Source organism: Eucalyptus grandis, chromosome 1 (genome assembly GCF_016545825.1).
Source record: "Eucalyptus grandis isolate ANBG69807.140 chromosome 1, ASM1654582v1, whole genome shotgun sequence".
NCBI classification, from domain to species: Eukaryota; Viridiplantae; Streptophyta; class Magnoliopsida; order Myrtales; family Myrtaceae; genus Eucalyptus; species Eucalyptus grandis.
In genome coordinates this window covers 2,173,363-2,190,959 of record NC_052612.1, presented here as the reverse complement: position 1 = coordinate 2,190,959, position 17,597 = coordinate 2,173,363, and the positions used below count along the sequence as shown (strand labels likewise).

General features: G+C 39.3%; 1 protein-coding gene across 3 annotated transcripts; it reads left to right on the top strand.

The window, feature by feature from the left end:
• The first annotated feature begins 1,654 nt into the window (after positions 1-1,654).
• Positions 1,655-14,425, top strand: LOC104451912 (ribosome biogenesis protein BMS1 homolog). 3 transcript variants are annotated; one of them, XM_039310705.1, is made up of 17 exons: positions 1,655-2,097; positions 2,213-2,303; positions 2,490-2,608; positions 4,188-4,378; positions 4,466-4,676; positions 5,737-5,977; positions 6,977-7,395; positions 8,299-8,407; positions 8,677-8,876; positions 9,002-9,351; positions 9,646-9,742; positions 9,820-10,038; positions 10,574-10,813; positions 11,353-11,562; positions 12,657-12,926; positions 13,075-13,278; positions 13,635-14,425. In XM_039310705.1, the coding sequence occupies exons 1-17, from the start codon at positions 1,780-1,782 to the stop codon at positions 13,788-13,790; spliced, it is 3,645 nt and encodes a 1,214-aa protein (XP_039166639.1). In that variant the 5' UTR covers positions 1,655-1,779; the 3' UTR covers positions 13,791-14,425. The 3 variants fall into 3 exon arrangements, with proteins under 3 accessions (XP_039166639.1, XP_039166644.1, XP_039166636.1); XM_039310710.1 differs by having other exon boundaries at positions 6,974-7,395; positions 8,680-8,876; XM_039310702.1 differs by having other exon boundaries at positions 6,974-7,395.
• Positions 14,426-17,597: the final 3,172 nt, after the last annotated feature.

The window sequence follows — 17,597 nt, the reverse complement described above, 5'->3', positions numbered from 1 at the left end:
TTAGAGTGCGCTTAGTTGGACTTTTGTGGAAAATCTTTGAAAAAATATAAATGGCTTTAAATTAAATGAGTTTTCTAAAATGGAAATTGTGTTTGATAAATTATAATCTAAAAATTTATTGTGAAGTGCATTTGAGCAAAATAGTGTTTGAAGAAATTATATTTGCAAAAAACTTTTGTTTAAAAAAAAATGCATTCTATTGATAAAGGGCAAGCGGCCGCTAGCAATCCAAACCTATCGCTGGCTATAGTCATTTGAGGTCACAAGACCTTAGGCGACTCTTGGAGACCATTGGTGAGGGTGCGTGACCCAGGAGAGGGGTGCTTGGTCACATGACCCTTGCAACCCCTCACGGAGATTGCCGTAACCTTTTTGAGGGGTCAACCTTTGTGAAGGGTCACGTGACCTAGGTGACTTGGGTTGTGTAACCTACATGTGATATGGGTCGCAAGGACCCAAATGGCGTGACCCACCATTGACGGTTGCCTAGGTTGCCGCAACCATACTAACCTCTCTCCAACCTATTGCCTGTCCTTAGTAGCTTTGTCTAGTCACGCCAATTGACCTCAATAGAGAAGAAAATGAACAGTTATTCAACGAGATCAAAATCGAAAAACAAAAAGTTAATGAGGATAATTTTGGAAGAAAATTATTTTCACTAACCCTAGCCTACTCACATGCTGAGCAAGTGGAAAAGCCGGAGACACTTTAAGATTTACCTTGAGCTTTGCTGAATGGGGTTTTTAAAAACTTCCCAAAACCAATAATTTAGCCTAGGCGTCCATCCATGGGAAAGTCTTTCCCAGACGCAGCCTTGGCCAAGTGCTGAATGGCAAAGGGCCCGTTTGGTTCGGCTTTTGGGAATGCATTTGCCAAAATGCAAATACCTTTGGGTGAAGGAGGTTTCAGAAATGCAAATATCGTTTGGTAAAATTTGTATTTGTAAATTACTTTTATTAAATTAAAAAAACAAAAACAAATTATATTTTTCTTTTTGAAATCCAACCACCGGACCGCCGGATCCGCGGCCGACATCGGATTGGCGGCAGGATGGCCCGAATCCGCCGCCCGGGTCGCGCGACCTCAGCGGCCGTCGCCTGGGTCGCGCGACCTAGGTGACCGGGGCGACGGCCGCGCGACCTCGGCGGCCGTCGCACGGGGTCGCGCGATCCGGGCGATCGACGCCCGGGTCGTGAGATCCAGGGGCGTCGCTCGAGGTCCGGCGACCCAGGCGACGGTTGCTGTGGTCGAGCGACCCTCGGGCGGCGGTCGCCGGCGCGCGCCATCCCTTCGCCGGTGGTCGTCGGCCTCCGTCGCGACTTGGAGAGGTCGGAGAAGATAAATAGTAACCGAGCTATTTGCATTCCTAGATGCAACTTGCCAATGCACCCAAAATAAACAGACTTGGGAAAGCCCCTTAAAATGCCCGGCATGCCCACACTGGGCCCCAGCCCGACCCGCGCCCAAGCCCAATCCCGGCCCAAACAGTTCAACACATCTTCCAGGTCATGAGCGGGCTTGGGACAACAACTCAAGCCCGGTCTTCGGCCCCGACCAGGACCAGGCCCAGGCCCATCACCTCTTTATCCTTTTTCTCCTTCACCGCCATTTTTCCTCGACTTCTTCACGCGCCGACTATGCCTTAAACCTACGAACTGCTCAGCCCGTCTTCTTCACCAAAGAAGGGTTTAACAACTTCCTCTTCCTCCTCCTTCTTCTTCTTTCTAGTGCAACTGCGACTCCTGCAAGTCCGAAGCCAGGCCGACACCGATCGCAGCCATGGCGGCGGACGGCGCGGGCCTTGACCAGTCGCACAAGGCGCATCGCTCCCGCCAGGCGGGGCCCACCGCGAAGAAGAAATCCAAGGCCGACAAGAGGAAGAAGGGCAAGGGCGGCGTCGGCGGCGGCGGGGACGGGGACGGCGGCGACCCGCAGAGGCAGAACCCCAAGGCCTTCGCCTTCAACTCCTCCGTCAAGGCCAAGCGGCTGCAGTCGCGCGCCGTCGAGAAGGAGCAGCGGAGGCTCCACGTCCCCTCGATCGACCGCTCCTACGGCGAGCCCCCTCCGTTCGTGGTTCTGGTCCACGGGCCGCCGAAGGTAATCGACATTGTCGCGTGGTGATTGGTTGGGATTGGAGTTGGGTGCTTGAGAGTTTGGATGGGGAGGTGGTCTTGAGGTTTGATGCTGGTTTCCTTGAATCTGTTTGTTGCAGGTTGGGAAGTCTCTTTTGATAAAGTCGCTGGTGAAGCATTATACTAAGCATAATTTGCCCGACGTTCGTGGTCCGATTACGATCGTGTCAGGTCATCTTTTGCTTTTATGCTAATGCATTACGCTCTTTTTGGTAGCTACCATATACGATTTGTATGCTTTGGTACATACGTTTCATAGATTGGTTCTGTTCAGCTGCACTTTGCTCCATTCATGCGATAAGATCCTTTCTTTTTGTTTTTGATCTAACTTATCGTTCCATATGTTTGCTTCATAAGGTAAGCAAAGGAGGCTGCAGTTTGTGGAGTGCCCAAATGATATCAATGGCATGATTGATGCTGCAAAATTTGCTGATCTGGCATTGCTTCTCATAGATGGAAGCTATGGTTTTGAAATGGTGAGATATTGGAGCTATGCATTCTTGCTTGAAGATTTCTTTATTCTTTTTTATGATAGAAAAACCTGTTGTGTGGATGAGAGTAGTAGATAATGGTCTAGTTCACAAAACATGGCGGCACCTTCAGTTTAATTCTTCTTTGTCTCAAAGGGAGCTCCTTTTTCTTGTCCACCATGGAAGCCTTATCTGCTAATGTATCAGTAGTATTGGCAAATTGACAGACCTGTTAGGTTTTATGTGGTATTGGGTTTGGTGGAGGCCTTTCTAGGACATGAAACCCTGATTGCCTTGCATTTGAATTGATAAGGACGGTTTTGGTGCAATTTAATAGAATTGTTTAATGGTGTACTACAATGGGATCCTGTTGAGTAACACGGTAAGTAAACAATTTATAAGTCGGAGGTCATGATGACAACTACTTTTCACGGGTCAAACTTGAGCAGTTGAGTTTCTACCAAGGTGGTCTCTTTCTGTTGCCTTTGGAAGAACTTTTGTTGATGTGATTATACAAAACTCACAGAAGCATGCGATCACATCCAGACCTGCTCATACATTCATGCCCAGACCTGCCTACCCAAACTTGTGGGTGCATTTTTGTGTTGGAGAGAGAGGGAGGGAGGGAGGGAGAGGGAAAGTGAGTGAGTGAGTGGGCGAGTGCAGGCATAGTGCCATGATCAATTAGTCAATTTTTATGGGAAGGTAGTAATGTCTACATCAGTAAAATGCATCTGGTTCTAGGATTTGGATCCCAGCAGAATTATAAGCTGGATTGTTGGCAAAAAGTGAATTGGCATGATTAAATGTTAAAGTGAAAGTGAAGTAGCTGCCAATGATGATGCCTATCATGTGATGTATATATATATTCTTTTTGGGTGTTGATAGTTCTAGCTTTTATGCTGTTATCTTTTGATTTTGCTCCAAGGAATATGTTGGTAGTGAATGTAAGTGAGCAGCAATGAATTATGGAAGATGAATCTCTTTAGCAATTTAAGTGATCAACTCAAGAAAGCCAGAGATCCTTATATATAATTTCTTGGCCTGTTCTACAAAAATGACTTTAAGTGAGTGCACTATTCAGCATATCTATTGCTTAGAACAAACTCTCATCATGAGCAAAAGGGAAAAGCTAACAAAAAGGCCACCTCTCAATATTTTATATATACTGTCACTTTGCATGCATCAGAGTGTATTTCTCTTAGAAGTCATGCTGTGCCCTAGGCCTTTTATCCGCTGCTTTTTTCCTTATGATGCTTGGCCCCAGCCCAGAACTTGTCTTGATGATAGTTTTTTGGTTCTATTAGGGAGCTAACTTTGAATTGCTACATAATTTTATTTGCGTTGTTTATGCTTTTGAAGCAAAAGGCACACCTTTTCCTTCCAATCGAAAAAATAAATTTCATTTAAATTTCAGAAAATATTATGAACAAAACTATGTTTGTATGCGTTAACAATGTATGTTCTGAAAGTTTAAGTTGTCTCGAGTTAAAAAATTTGGAACTGCTTGTTATCCTAAAATTTGCTATCAAGATGCCATGTCAATGATTGCTGATACTCCTTTTTCATTGTTGATGTTTTTCAGGAAACCTTTGAGTTCCTTAATATTTTGCAAGTACATGGGTTCCCAAAGGTTATGGGAGTCTTGACGCACCTTGATAAGTTCAAGGATGTGAAGAAGCTTAAGAAAACAAAACAACGGCTCAAGCATCGATTCTGGACTGAAATATATGATGGAGCAAAGTTATTTTACTTATCTGGTCTTATTCATGGGAGGTGAGTGCCTATTGTTATGACATGCTTTGTTTAGAGCCTTATTCTGCTACGTTGACTGATTGTTTTCTCTTCTGCTTATCTGGTTAGGTATACTAAACGGGAGATTCACAATCTTGCAAGGTTCATCTCTGTTATGAAGTTTCACCCTTTATCTTGGAGAACTACTCATCCATATGTATTGGTTGATCGTTTTGAAGATGTTACTCCTCCTGAAAGAATACGCATTGATAAAAAGTGTGACAGAAATATTACTGTTTATGGCTATTTGCGAGGTTGCAACCTAAAGAAGGGAACCAAGGTAATTGATTTCACCTTATTTACTTCCTGCAATTATAACTTATGCAGGAAGGATATGAGCTATTGTGGAATATACTGAATAGTCAAGATATTTCTAAGGAGTAATTGATGATTATTTGTCTCTAATTGCTGCAAAGATGTTGGACTGTTAATTTGTGATGTTTAATAGGCAGGAAACATCTAAGCCAACCAAAAAGTGAGTTTTAGTAATTTATGAGATGAACTTTGATGTCTGATTCTTTTGTTATTTGGAGCCTGGGTGTGAATATATGCAGAAATTTATTCTTTGACGGTTTTCTCACTTGATTACTTAGGTTATAGAATATGGTCATTTTTTTCTTTTTTGCACATTGAGGATCCATTGTGGCAATGTATTGAGAGGGTTTGGAATAAACCATGCATGGTTGCCCCATCCTTTCTTTTTCTGTCCACCCGACAAAAGAATTGCTAGATCTTTGTTGCTGGTTGAATCTGGGAAGATGTTATTGCAAGGAAGTGAGTTATGAACTAACAACAAATTGACTTGTATCATTTTTAAATAATTTTTAGTTAGATTTCAACCTCAAATGAAGGGACTTGCATGCAAACACTTGCGTTACCTCATTAAGGGGTGTTAATGCAAGGGTCTAGAGAAGTATCACTTAGAAAGTGCCATTAGATATAAGACTATCTAGAAAAGTCAAGTTTGGCATTGACTTCCATCTAATGATTTAGATAATTATAGGTGAATAGAGCCATATATATGCTTATGAAAAAGAATTCATTAACAAAATGGGTTACTGAATTATGTTTGTTTCCAAGTATAAAATAATTCCTTATTAAATAAATATCTAATCATGGTGTAACAAGAAATGTCATTCATCCAGTGGAATGTGAGACTATTTTACTGACATCGTATAAATCAGGAATGTTCTTATAAACTAAACAGAGATCACCGTAGTTTTTCATTCATTTATCTAATATGATTTTGTTCTTGCGCAAAGCGCGGGTTCATGCACTAGTGTAGGCATAAATTTTCATGCATTCTTAATTTACATATGCGATTTGTTATCACACCTCAGGTGCATATTGCTGGTGTTGGAGATTACAGTTTGGCTGGTGTGACAAGCTTACTTGATCCTTGTCCCTTACCATCAGCTGCTAAGAAGAAGGGACTCCGTGATAAGGAGAAACTGTTTTATGCTCCTATGTCTGGACTTGGGGACCTCCTATATGACAAGGATGCGGTCTACATAAACATTAATGATCACTTTGTTCAGTTCTCAAAAGCTGATGATGAAAATGGGGAACCCAAACGCAAAGGTTTGGAGCTTTTTCACTTCCCTGGCAGTTTTATTTTGGTTATAGAAATGTGCACGTACACAAGTAAATATAGAATTTGAACCAATTTAGTCTTAGTTTCCACTATGCCCTTCAAAAATCAAGTTTTTGATGACCGAGGAGATTTTGATAGATTCCAAATGTCAGCCCTGCAGTAAGTTGCAGTATATCCTATGGTTTGCAATTACCTACTCCCCTGTCATGGCAAGATCCTTGAATGTAGTCACAATTAGTATCCCACAGTAAAAAAAGTTTCGAAAATGCAAAAGTACCTTAGAGCTTCATTAAACAAGGGAAACTTCTTTTTTTAGTCTTCACTTGTGTAAAATTGAGTCAGAAGACTACAACTAAGGTTTCTATGATTTCAGTGACATGTCAGCTACATCGAGCCCTCAAAGTGTTTCATTATATTTAAAGAGGAAGTGCCACCATGCAATCTTTGTGCAGGTGAAAGTTCCAAGGACCAGACAAAAATTTAAGCAAATTATATGGATGGATAATGACTATCTTTTTTGTGTGTTGTAGTTGGGTGATGTTTCACTTTAATATTTTGTATCATCATGAGATGTTATTACGATTGAATATGGAAACCGTTTCTGGTAGTGAGCGACTGCTAGAGAGGTGTTGACATGGGGTAAAGTAATCCTATTTGACTGCCTCCAAACTCAATTTGACGGAATCGAAGGCAAACCTTCATTCTTAAAACAATATATGGTTACATCAGATTTTCATATTTATGGATCATCGGGCTCCTATTTGCTGCATAGTGAAAGATCAGATAGTAATTGTGACTTGAGGGGCATGAGAGATTAAAAGTGATGGTGGTTAAGTGGGGATGGCATTTGCAATTCATGGAGATTCTTCTTCTTTGTTTGGATGTTTGTTGACTTTGGTGTAATGCATAAAGTTGGTAGAGAAAGTATTGCATCTCCCTTCAGCTATTCACAGGGACATTAAGTTCTTATTTTCTAATTTAAGTAGGAAGGGACCAAGATGTTGGTGAGACTTTGGTAAGATCGCTCCAGAATACAAAGTACTCAATCGATGAAAAGCTAGAACAAAGCTTCATCAACCTTTTTGGTCGGAAACCCAATATCTTGCCAGAAGCTCAACACAATTTGGAACATCATTCTGAAAGAGAGCCTGCCAATGGAGACAATGCTGTATCTGGTGATAGCGACAGTGAGGATGCTGATGTTTCAGAACCTACTGATGAGGATGAAGCCGTTCAGAATGATGCAAGGGTTGGGAATGATGGAAGTGATTTCGATGAAGAGGATGGTGATCCATCAGAAGGACACGCTTCTCTTAAGGAGAATTTGAAGGAACATGTTGAGTTTCATGGCGGAAGGCTGAGGAGAAAAGCCATGTTTGGAAATGAAGCTGATTATATGGATGCTGTAAGTGCTTATAATCAATTGTAATTAAATTTTATTGTTGTTTGATGATATTCATTGTCATTGCATGATGTGGCAAAATGGAGAAATTTGATCTTGTATGCTCTTTTACTTATAGTATTTGCAGTTGTGAATGCCACCACAACTAGGCACAATTTCTCAGATCTTAGAAATTGATCTCAAGAACGTATCATGGGGATGATGCATCCTAGGGCAAACAGTTTTATGTTTCTGATGCCACAGGTTTAAGAATACATAATACACTGGCTCATCATACAGAATATTACAATGCCATTGCTGGAAATTGATAATTCGCTTTTTGCAACTGGTTCAAGTTAAAACTTTTCAATTTTGGGTGCATTTATGGATGGCATGTGTTTTTTTGTTGTTGTAATCATTAGCTGGTCAAGCTATCTTCTTTTCTGGCTCTCAGATGTTTTAAGCGCATATATGGCATCTCTTTTCTAGAAAAAAAATTCAAGGAGGTAACTTGCAATCTCAAAATCCAAGTCCAATTCTTGAGACCTTGAATTCCCAAAACTCCAATTACTGACTACCTAACACCAACTTTCAAACTTCAAAGTTGTAAATCCAAAAAGCAATATTTCCAGCCCTTACTTCTGAAGCTTAACCCTTGAAACCCAAATTTGAACTCTGTTGGCGTCGCTTCTTTACCGAAAAAGCTAGCCATTCTTGTCTACTAAAGCAGCAATAATTTTGTGATATAATGTCTTTGAACATTAATGACAGTGCTTTTATGCATTAACTGGATATGATTCTCTATATATTCTTCTATGCGTGGGTTTTGCATACAGATACTTGAGGGGTGTTAATCAGGTCGTGAATTATGTACTGGCTTGTAATCTCAGTGCATGATGCCCAATTTTTGTACCTTCAAATCCTCAGGATTCCTGTGATGGAGATGAAGATGGCAACAATGACCATGATGAAAACAATGATTCACCTTCTGATTCCGATTATTCAGATGAAGGTGGAGAAGATCATGAAACAGATGGTACAATCTTCTCACTTTGGGATTACTATACTCATATTATAGGGCCTTTTGAAACAAGAAAGCAAGTTGTTACTTGAAGCTATTAAAGATACCTGAAGGAGTAACAAGTGAAGTGCTAAAATTGATGAATTGATATCTCATTTATTGTTAGTCAATTGAAAAAGAAAAAGCAAATACCTTTTATAGATGCGTGTCAATATTAGGACTTTATTCTGTGTGTTAGTTTTGGGACATTATTCAGCTATGAACCTCATTCTTTGTCCCTCTAGAAGATGACATGGGCAACGTTTCAAAGTGGAAAGAATCCTTGTTGGAAAGGGCTGTCTCAAGGCAACGCACTAACCTTATGCAAGTCGTATATGGAAAATCTACTTCAGTGTCGACTCCTGCGAGTCAAACACAGGAAAATAGTGAAGGTGAAGAGAGTGAGGAAGATGATTTCTTTACACCAAAGAAAGAAGGAAAGAAGGTAAATATTTGATTGTGTATCTGTTTGAATTTTTTTCTCGCCCTCTATTGTCCATGTTGTGGCCATTTTAAGAGCTATCCCTTGGTGCTATGCATCTTTCCCACGCACAACTTCCTGGATTGCAGAAATCGAGAGAAGGACCAGATGATGGAGATCTTGACGATGAAGATTGTTCTAAATTCACCAATTATGGGGCAATAAAAAGCTGGAAAGAGGGTGAAGTTATTGAAAGCATCCGTGACCGCTTTGTGACTGGGGACTGGTCTAAAGCAGCCAACAGAAACCAGATATCAGAGGCGAACAGCGATGAAGATGACGTTGTGTATGCTGACTTTGAAGATCTAGAAACAGCAGAGAAATATGAAAGTCATCCAACAAGAGAAGCTGGCAAAACTGCAATGCAGAAGGAAGATGATTCTGCGATTGAAGAGAGGAAGCTGAAGAAGCTTGCTCTACGTGCAAAATTTGATTCTGAATATCCTTTTATACATGATATAGTACTTCCTTTCTTTCATAAAGAAAAGGCAAAGCAAACCCCCCCCGGGGCACCATTCCCCCTCTCCCCCTCTCTCTCCCCCTCACCAGGCTGAGCATTATTCCAGTTGCACTTTTTTCCCATTATTATCAGCAGAAGTTATGCATATACTAGCCTGTTGACATTTGGGTCATTACTTTCTGGGACAATCTTATGGAAATCTCTCTCTCTCTATGAGCTAAGTTATGGTGCCTTTTCTTTTTTTATTCTGTTGGCCTTAACTAGCGTCCCTACATATAATGGATCTGAATCACCAGAGGAAGAGGCGGATAAAGAGCATAGGGGAAAGATTAACCGAAGTCAAGCAAATGAAGGTGGATATTTTGACAAGGTAAAACGTTGGGATCATTTTTCTTCAATGCTTTTACTACTGCTTTTTTTTAATTGTTGGTGCTTGGAATTAATCAGTTGAAGGAGGAGATTGAACTTCGCAAGCAGCTGAATATTGCTGAACTCAATGACCTGGATGAGTCTACTCGATTAGAGATTGAGGGTTTCCGAACTGGTACATACTTAAGATTGGAGGTCCATGATGTTCCTTTTGAGATGGTTGAACATTTTGATCCCTGTCATCCTATATTGGTTGGTGGAATTGGTCTTGGTGAAGAGAATACAGGATACATGCAGGTTAGTCTTATGACTTCAGTGCTGCTATACTGGAAATATAGTTTCTTCTGCTAACAGGTCTAATCAAAGCCACCTGGTGGCTAATACGTTCAAATGTAATGTTCTTTTAGTTTTGGGGACTCTATAAGCTTGAAAACAGTATGACTGGAGGTTCTTATTGGATATTAGTCCATGTGTTTATATGTATCACTATTCTATTCGTTCTGGGTCTTGTTGCATGACCTGCAAATTTCTTGTGAAAAATTAAAAATTTTCCTACATTTATTCCCCAAAATTCCCTTTAACCATCCAATAACACAATTGTTTTAGTGTCAACACAGAGTATGATTATTCCATAGGCCATTAATTGTTACTCTTTTAGACATGCGGATGATAAGTAGATTAAGGAATAGATAAAAGAAGATAGCAGGGAAGTGAGAGGAATTGCCGATTGAGCCCACCAGCTTAACTGTGGACATTTTAATTGCTAATGGATCATGTTTGTTTCTTAAAACTTTGGTTGAGCTCTTCTCATGCATTGTGTTTTCATTTTCAGGCAAGGTTGAAGAGGCATAGGTGGCACAAGAAAGTACTGAAGACAAGAGACCCCATCATCGTTTCTATTGGGTGGAGGCGTTACCAAACCATACCTATTTATGCAATAGAGGATAGTAATGGAAGGCATCGAATGTTAAAGTACACCCCTGAACACATGCACTGCCTTGCCATGTTCTGGGGTCCTCTAGCTCCTCCAAACACTGGGGTAGTTGCTGTCCAGTACTTATCAAACAATCAGGTAATTGTCCCCTCTAAGTTGGCTTCAATTTTGTTTAGTGTTGCTCTGATCAATTGGCATCGGATGAGTAACTGGTGTTATCATCCCTATGCTGGAAAGACTTGACATTTTTTATCTTGATGGATAATGTGTGAAATCAGAATCATGCGGAAGTTATACATAATGATAATGGTGTATCGTACTTTGCCGTTAGGTCCACAGTCCACAAAATTATGCATCTTATAGTTAATGTTCAACATATATCTTTAAAATGGGACACAGTTGCTTTCACTTCTGTCTTTCTGGCGCATCCATCTTGGTGAATAATTTGCTTGTAATGCAATCTCTATCTTGACATAGTTAATGTGGATCATGATGGAAAATGTTAAATCGAAGTAACTATTGGCTACATTTTGCTCAATTTTTAGATTCTGAGAAACTGGATTCCTTTTTCCTTTGCTGTAATTGTTTCTGCTGGGCCTATTCTAGATATGATTTTTGTTTTGCGTGGCGGTCCGGTATATTACCTGGATCTTTACCTTAATATTTTGCTTATCCAGGCATCATTCAGGGTAACAGCAACTGCTGTGGTCCTTGAGTTCAACCATGCGGCACGCATAGTGAAGAAAATTAAGCTGGTTGGTTACCCTTGCAAAATCTTCAAGAAGACCGCACTCATAAAGGATATGTTTACTTCAGATCTTGAAATAGCTAGGTTTGAAGGTGCAGCTGTTCGAACTGTTAGTGGGATTCGAGGTCAAGTGAAGAAGGTATTTTATTAGTATTATTATTATTATTATTATTATTTATTTTTATTTTTTTTTTTTTTTGGGCCAAAAGTGGAGAAGAATGGCTGGTTGATGAATTATATGAACTTATTGCAAGAAAGAAAAGGGAATTCAAAGTCTCCTGTATAATTGCATGTATGTAGAGGTTCGTCATGCTACTTGGGGCATGCAAAGATTGCAAGAACAGGAACTGAGTCAAAGTAAATGAACCTTTTCTTTTGCTAAATTTTGCAACTTCGTTAAAATAAAGCTCAATAAATCTTGTTAGGTGAGCTGTAATGAGCTTGAAGTCCAACTCTTGTACAAAATTAATATTGTCTAAAGTTTGGTTCAACCTGATTTTTCTCTCTTACTTCTAAAACAAGCATGTATGAGAGCTCCAGGAGAAGTTGCAGAAACAGGATAAACTAATTCTTAGATGTTGAGAAATTCATGAATATTTCCCCTTACAGAAATGAAACAGTTAAAAAATCTCATGATGACCATCCGTTGGGATTCTTTCATATCCATCTGTGTTTTTATTTTCATCCAATATAAACCAGCCAAAGGATGTCGAGAATCATAAAAGTTGAGGGTTTTCTTCTTGCACATAGTGCTAGTCTGAAAATCCTAGTCACATCTGCCCTCATCCAATGATTAATTCCATTGATCAAGTATTCTTACTTTTCCTATGGAGGAAACATCTCTCTTTATAGTCTCATTGTTCTTCCTTAGATATGCTGAATTGTGAAATAAGGCATTACCAGAAAATTTTTCTGTGAAAATCCTTTTAAATATAGACTTCAGCCATGTTGATAATGTTCATTCTTAGTGGCTGATACTTGATTGATTGGACAACAAGGGTAATGAGGCTAGTGGCATTTTTTCAGGTTGAATGCAGACTTAGATATATAACTGCAGCCTTAAAATGCAGTGACAATTTGCTGCTGAAGGCTGATTCTGTGAAATAGACTATTCTTCTAGCATGAGATGCTTTTTTTATTCTTTTGGGGGGGTTGAAAACAGTTACGATATGCATAGGTCAAGATGCTGAGTGCACTATATCACAGAGATAATGTTTGACGTGTGTCTTGCAGGCTGCAAAAGAGGAAATAGGGAATGAACCAAAAAAGAAAGGAGGACAGCTTAGAGAAGGGATAGCCAGATGCACCTTTGAGGACAAAATACTGATGAGCGACATTGTTTTCTTGCGTGCATGGACCCAAGTTGAAGTTCCTTCCTTTTACAACCCATTGACCACTGCATTGCAGCCTCGTGACCAGACATGGCAAGGAATGAAAACTGTAGCAGAACTGAGGAGGGAGCACAATCTGCCAGTTCCTTTTAATAAGGATTCACTGTACAAGGTAACTTAGAGCGCATGGTCAGAGCCCATCTGGGAAATAAATCCTTTCACCCAAAAGGGGACTAATGCAAACTGGAAATGCTATGTGTTCACTTCTTCCTTCTTCTTCTTCTTATTCGTAACTCTTTTCATTGATTTTTATCCAACAGCCAATTGAAAGGAAGCCAAGAAAGTTCAACCCATTGGTGATTCCCAAGTCATTACAGGCAGCTCTTCCATTTGCTTCAAAACCAAAAGATATTCCTCGTGGGAGTCGACCGCTCCTTGAGAACAGAAGAGCAGTAGTGATGGAACCCCATGAGAGAAAAGTTCATGCTCTTGTTCAACACCTACAACTAATTAGGCATGAGAAGGTATACTTTGTGAGACTTTAGTTGCATAAGACGACATATGATGTGGTTGACAGTGCCAATACCTTTTAGCTTTTAAAAAGAGATCCCTTGTACTGGTTTCTCCTCTTGCCAAATTCTGCTTATTCACATTTTATCTGGAGCCCCTTGGTTTGCTTGGCATGGATGGCCAGATTTTGCATGTATCAGTATCATCTTGATATCTGCCTACCTTTGCTTCTCATCATGGTTTAAAAGATGTCAAAACGTTTTTCTCCATTTTGTTCTGACAGAAATCGATAATGCAAAGTTCATTGTTCTTGTTTTGGATCATCAAGTATGTTGAGTTTCCAGATGGACTTCTTTTCTCTTTTCAACAGATGAAGAAACGAAAGCTCAAGGAAGAACAGAAGAGAAAAGAGCTAGAAGCAGAGAAGGCCAAAGATGAGCAGGTATCAAGAAAGCGTCAAAGAGAGCAAAGGCGGGAGCGATATCGGGTGCAAGACAAACAGAGGAAAAAAACACGAAGGAATTAGGACGCCTGATCCCTCCCACATTTCTTTTGCAATTTTCTTCTGGCAGCTGAAGCAAAGTTAGCCAGTGGCTCCAGTTGAGAATCTCCTAACAAATTAGCTGGGACTCTGAAGAGTTGGATGGAGAAAACTTTATTCGAGGAATTGCTGGCAAGTAAAGAAGAAAGGAGGTTGAATGCGTTGGGAGGATTCGGCTGTGAAAAATTTTGCGTGGCAGAAATTTTTGTTACTAGGTTTGCTTTGCTAGTGTAATATTTTGCCGATCGCCCTGAGAGTTGGTGCAGTGCTTAATTTGGCTTCGGGAGAATCATACATTGTCATGGCTCGTGGGTCCAGAAAAAGCCTAGCGCTCTTGCAGGACTGCTGCAGTGGAACTTGCATCGCCGGAGCAGGGTAAATGACAGCTGCTGGAGTTAGTTGCTCGTGCAAATACCGAGTTGGAGAACAACTCAGCACTGTTTAGCTTTTAGCATTGGAATTGGCAGTTTGCAATTTATTTATAGGCGGCACTGGCAGGAAAATTCTTTATGTGAATGACGAAGTTACAGGAATGCTAATTGTTTTTTGTCGTAGCAATGGAATTACACTGCTGCCAAATATATTTGAATGAGGTAACTTACAAATTATTCAATGCAGAATGGGAGTCGCATCACATTAGCTAAGTCTTATTGCACTTTGTCATCTCTTGAACATTCATTCTCCATCGTCCATAATTCACTTTTGGCAGTAGTCCTACGTTTGTTTCTGTGGACCGAGGAGAAAGGGGGCTCGGCAATGGAGTCGATTTTATCATGAATTCTTGTAAATTTAAGTCGGATTTACGGAACAGGGAGGGAGGAAAAAGGCTTTCGTTGTTTTAGGGGCCAAATCATTCACTCGATTCCCTTATTTTGCTGGAAAAAGAAGCAGGGATGTGTCCTGATGATTTTACAACTTGCTGTAGACGCTTTTCTTTATATGAATGATCAATAGCTAATTTCTGCTGACATTGCATGTAAGTCTTACGGGTGTAAGTTCTAATAATCAACTTTTGGTCGACGAAAAACTTCACGAGACTAAAACATAAAGTCTGATAGTTGATCTCTCTTGCACTCGACTTAACAGCAGAGAAAGACCCAAGCCCAAGTATGGGAAAGTGCTTCCTCAGTAATGGCCCATTTTTCAGTGGACTGTTCGTTCTTAGGCCACGTAAGGTAGGCAGAATAAAAGTCTATTTCGTATTTAGTCTCTGTCAAAGAGGCAGAATAAAAGTCTATTCCATATTTGGTCCTGCCAAAGATAGGAAAGACAAAGGGATAGAGTCTTAATAAAAATATCTTATGGAAAATGTGGGATAAATATAATTAAACTCTCTTACATTGAACTTAACAATAGAGAAAGGCCCAAGCCCAAGATGGGAAAGTGCTTCCTCCATAATGGCCCACTTTTGAGCGGACTATTTGGTGATTGGGATTCTTAGGCTAATCTATTCCGTATCCCTTGTTAAAAAAGGATTATAGATGGATATACGAGGGATACATTCTACATAAAAGTGTCTCATGGAGAGGGTGGGATACAAATAAATTCTAATATTCATAGTATAAAGACAATTTTTTGGAATAATAAAATTCTTAAATTAATTAATTTACAGTGATAATTAAATATAAAATAATATTTGAATGCTAATGTGTTATTAAACAAAAATTATTGAGGAAGGATGGAGGAGAATAAAAAAAAAAAGAAATAGAGAGAAGAAATTAAAAATGAGAGGGGAAAAGATAAATAAATAAAAATGAAGGAGACGAACCTAGATTTCAAATAAGCAAAATCAAATTTGAAAAAGATTTTTCTGATTCTTGAAGAATGAGAGGCAATGATATTTAAAAAAATAAATTTTACCCTCTTCGTCTCTTTCTCCTCAGTTTTTTTTAGTTCATATTGAAGCTTTATGACTCATCCGTAATCATTTGGTTCACATAAAAGCTACATGAAAATAGTGAGAGAGTTAAAGTTCTTTCTTCTCCGTAACTCTCTTGGTTCACGTCAAAAGTCTACAAAAACAGTAAGAGAGTTGAAACTCATTTTTCTCTGTATCTCTATGGTTCACGTTGAAACTTTACAAAATTGGCTAGAGAATCGAAATACTAGGATTTTAGGAATCACAAAGTGAATTATCATGTTTTCTCTCTTACTAGATTTGGCACTCTATCTACCTTGTTGATGGAGAGAGAGAGAGAGACCGGGGGGGGTTAGATTCTTATTTAATTTTATGTTGAAGTGACAATGTAGACATGTGTCAATTTATGTGTGGATGTAAGGAAAAATAAATACACAGCACATCAAGCTGTTAACACGATGATTCAAAATCATTAAATATTTTTTTGTAGAGATGAGACGGGACACGGCTTCTTAGGATTGCCTCTTCACCTTGACACCTTCCCCGTATGTAGAAGGAGCTTCCTTGTTCCATTTGATCCTCATGCACTTTCTCTTTTTTCTTTTTGTTTAGGTTTCACCTTAAATCCAATAGAGAAGATGAGGCTATAAAAATATTGTAATAAAGGTTATCTTCTATCAAACCTAGAAATTTAGTTAATTTGACTTGCATATATCAAACAAAATTATGATTTGAACATGGAGTTTAGAATGCAAAGTTTCTACTTCTAGTACCACTATTTCTCTTTGTATCTTCCTCCTATGGTTGGTATTGTCCCTATTACTTTGTTGGCTATCACTCCTACTTCTATTGCTACAACACTTATTGCCACATCGCCACCTAACCATTCTAATTTTATGGCAATTGCTAGGGAAAATGATCCAATCATCCTAAATTATTGTAGAAATACTAATTTAGTCATAATTTTTTTTAATTTTTTTAATTTAATCATATTTTTGTACGAAATTCCAGTGTTATCATTCAAGCCGATTTTCATTAGAAATCACCGACATGGCGATCAATCATCATCGACAATTCTACATGACATATTTTGGGCAAAAATTGGTGGTAAGGATCATATTGGAATTTCGAGTGAAGGTATAAGACTAAACAAACAAAATTGAAAAAAACTTATGAATGAATTGACATTCATATAATGATTGTAGAACTTAATAAACAGTTTTCCCACCTGTCTCCTCTTTATGAATAGTCCTGTAAATATGTAAGTCCATTAAACTCGTTAATGATTACTTTTAATCTTTGGTCAAATGAACATCTCATGCTAGCTTAGTCACGGGAGTCTTTGACTAAAGGTAGCAACTCTTTCAAACCCTAGCTCATCTTCCTCTAGGGCAATAGATTTCTGCCAACTACAGATAGAAGTAGTTGAGGAGTTTCTTTTGACTTATCGGTAACTAACCATGCTGGAGGTAGCTTAACATATAGTTTTTGAACCCGCAATTGGTGTTGTAGCACCTAAAGGCCCTAGCTTTTTCCCATGCTTGCTATACTAACCAATGAAGAAACTTATGATTGAATCTTCTCACCAAGCATGGTCTCACTTTATACATAATCAGGGCAAATTATACCGAATCCACTCAAAGGGCGGTGCCAAACTAGCCATAAATGCATGATGGGGAAACTTCATTGAAACCCTTCTTTGTTTTTGACCACACGTTGAAATCTTTGATTATTTTGCAGTCACGTATTAAAATTTTGCAAGTTGAGATTATTAATTGAATTCACATTTAATTAATGTCAAAAACCCTAAAGTCCCAAATCTGCCAAATGTGGAAACAAGGGGCAGTCTGAAGCCAACCTTTTGAAGCCCAGCTCCAAAAAGGCCTTCCTTTTACTATTTTTTTCTTCAACGAAGATAAAAGGAAAGGTCAAAT

Coding starts and splice junctions, on each gene's coding strand:
- LOC104451912 (XM_039310702.1), top strand. CDS start 1,780: ATGGCGGCGGACGGCGCGGGCCTTGACCAGTCGCACAAGGCGCATCGC. Junction 4,379..4,465: donor TCTGGTCTTATTCATGGGAG/GTGAGTGCCTAT, acceptor TTATCTGGTTAG/GTATACTAAACGGGAGATTC. Junction 8,408..8,676: donor AGAAGATCATGAAACAGATG/GTACAATCTTCT, acceptor TTGTCCCTCTAG/AAGATGACATGGGCAACGTT.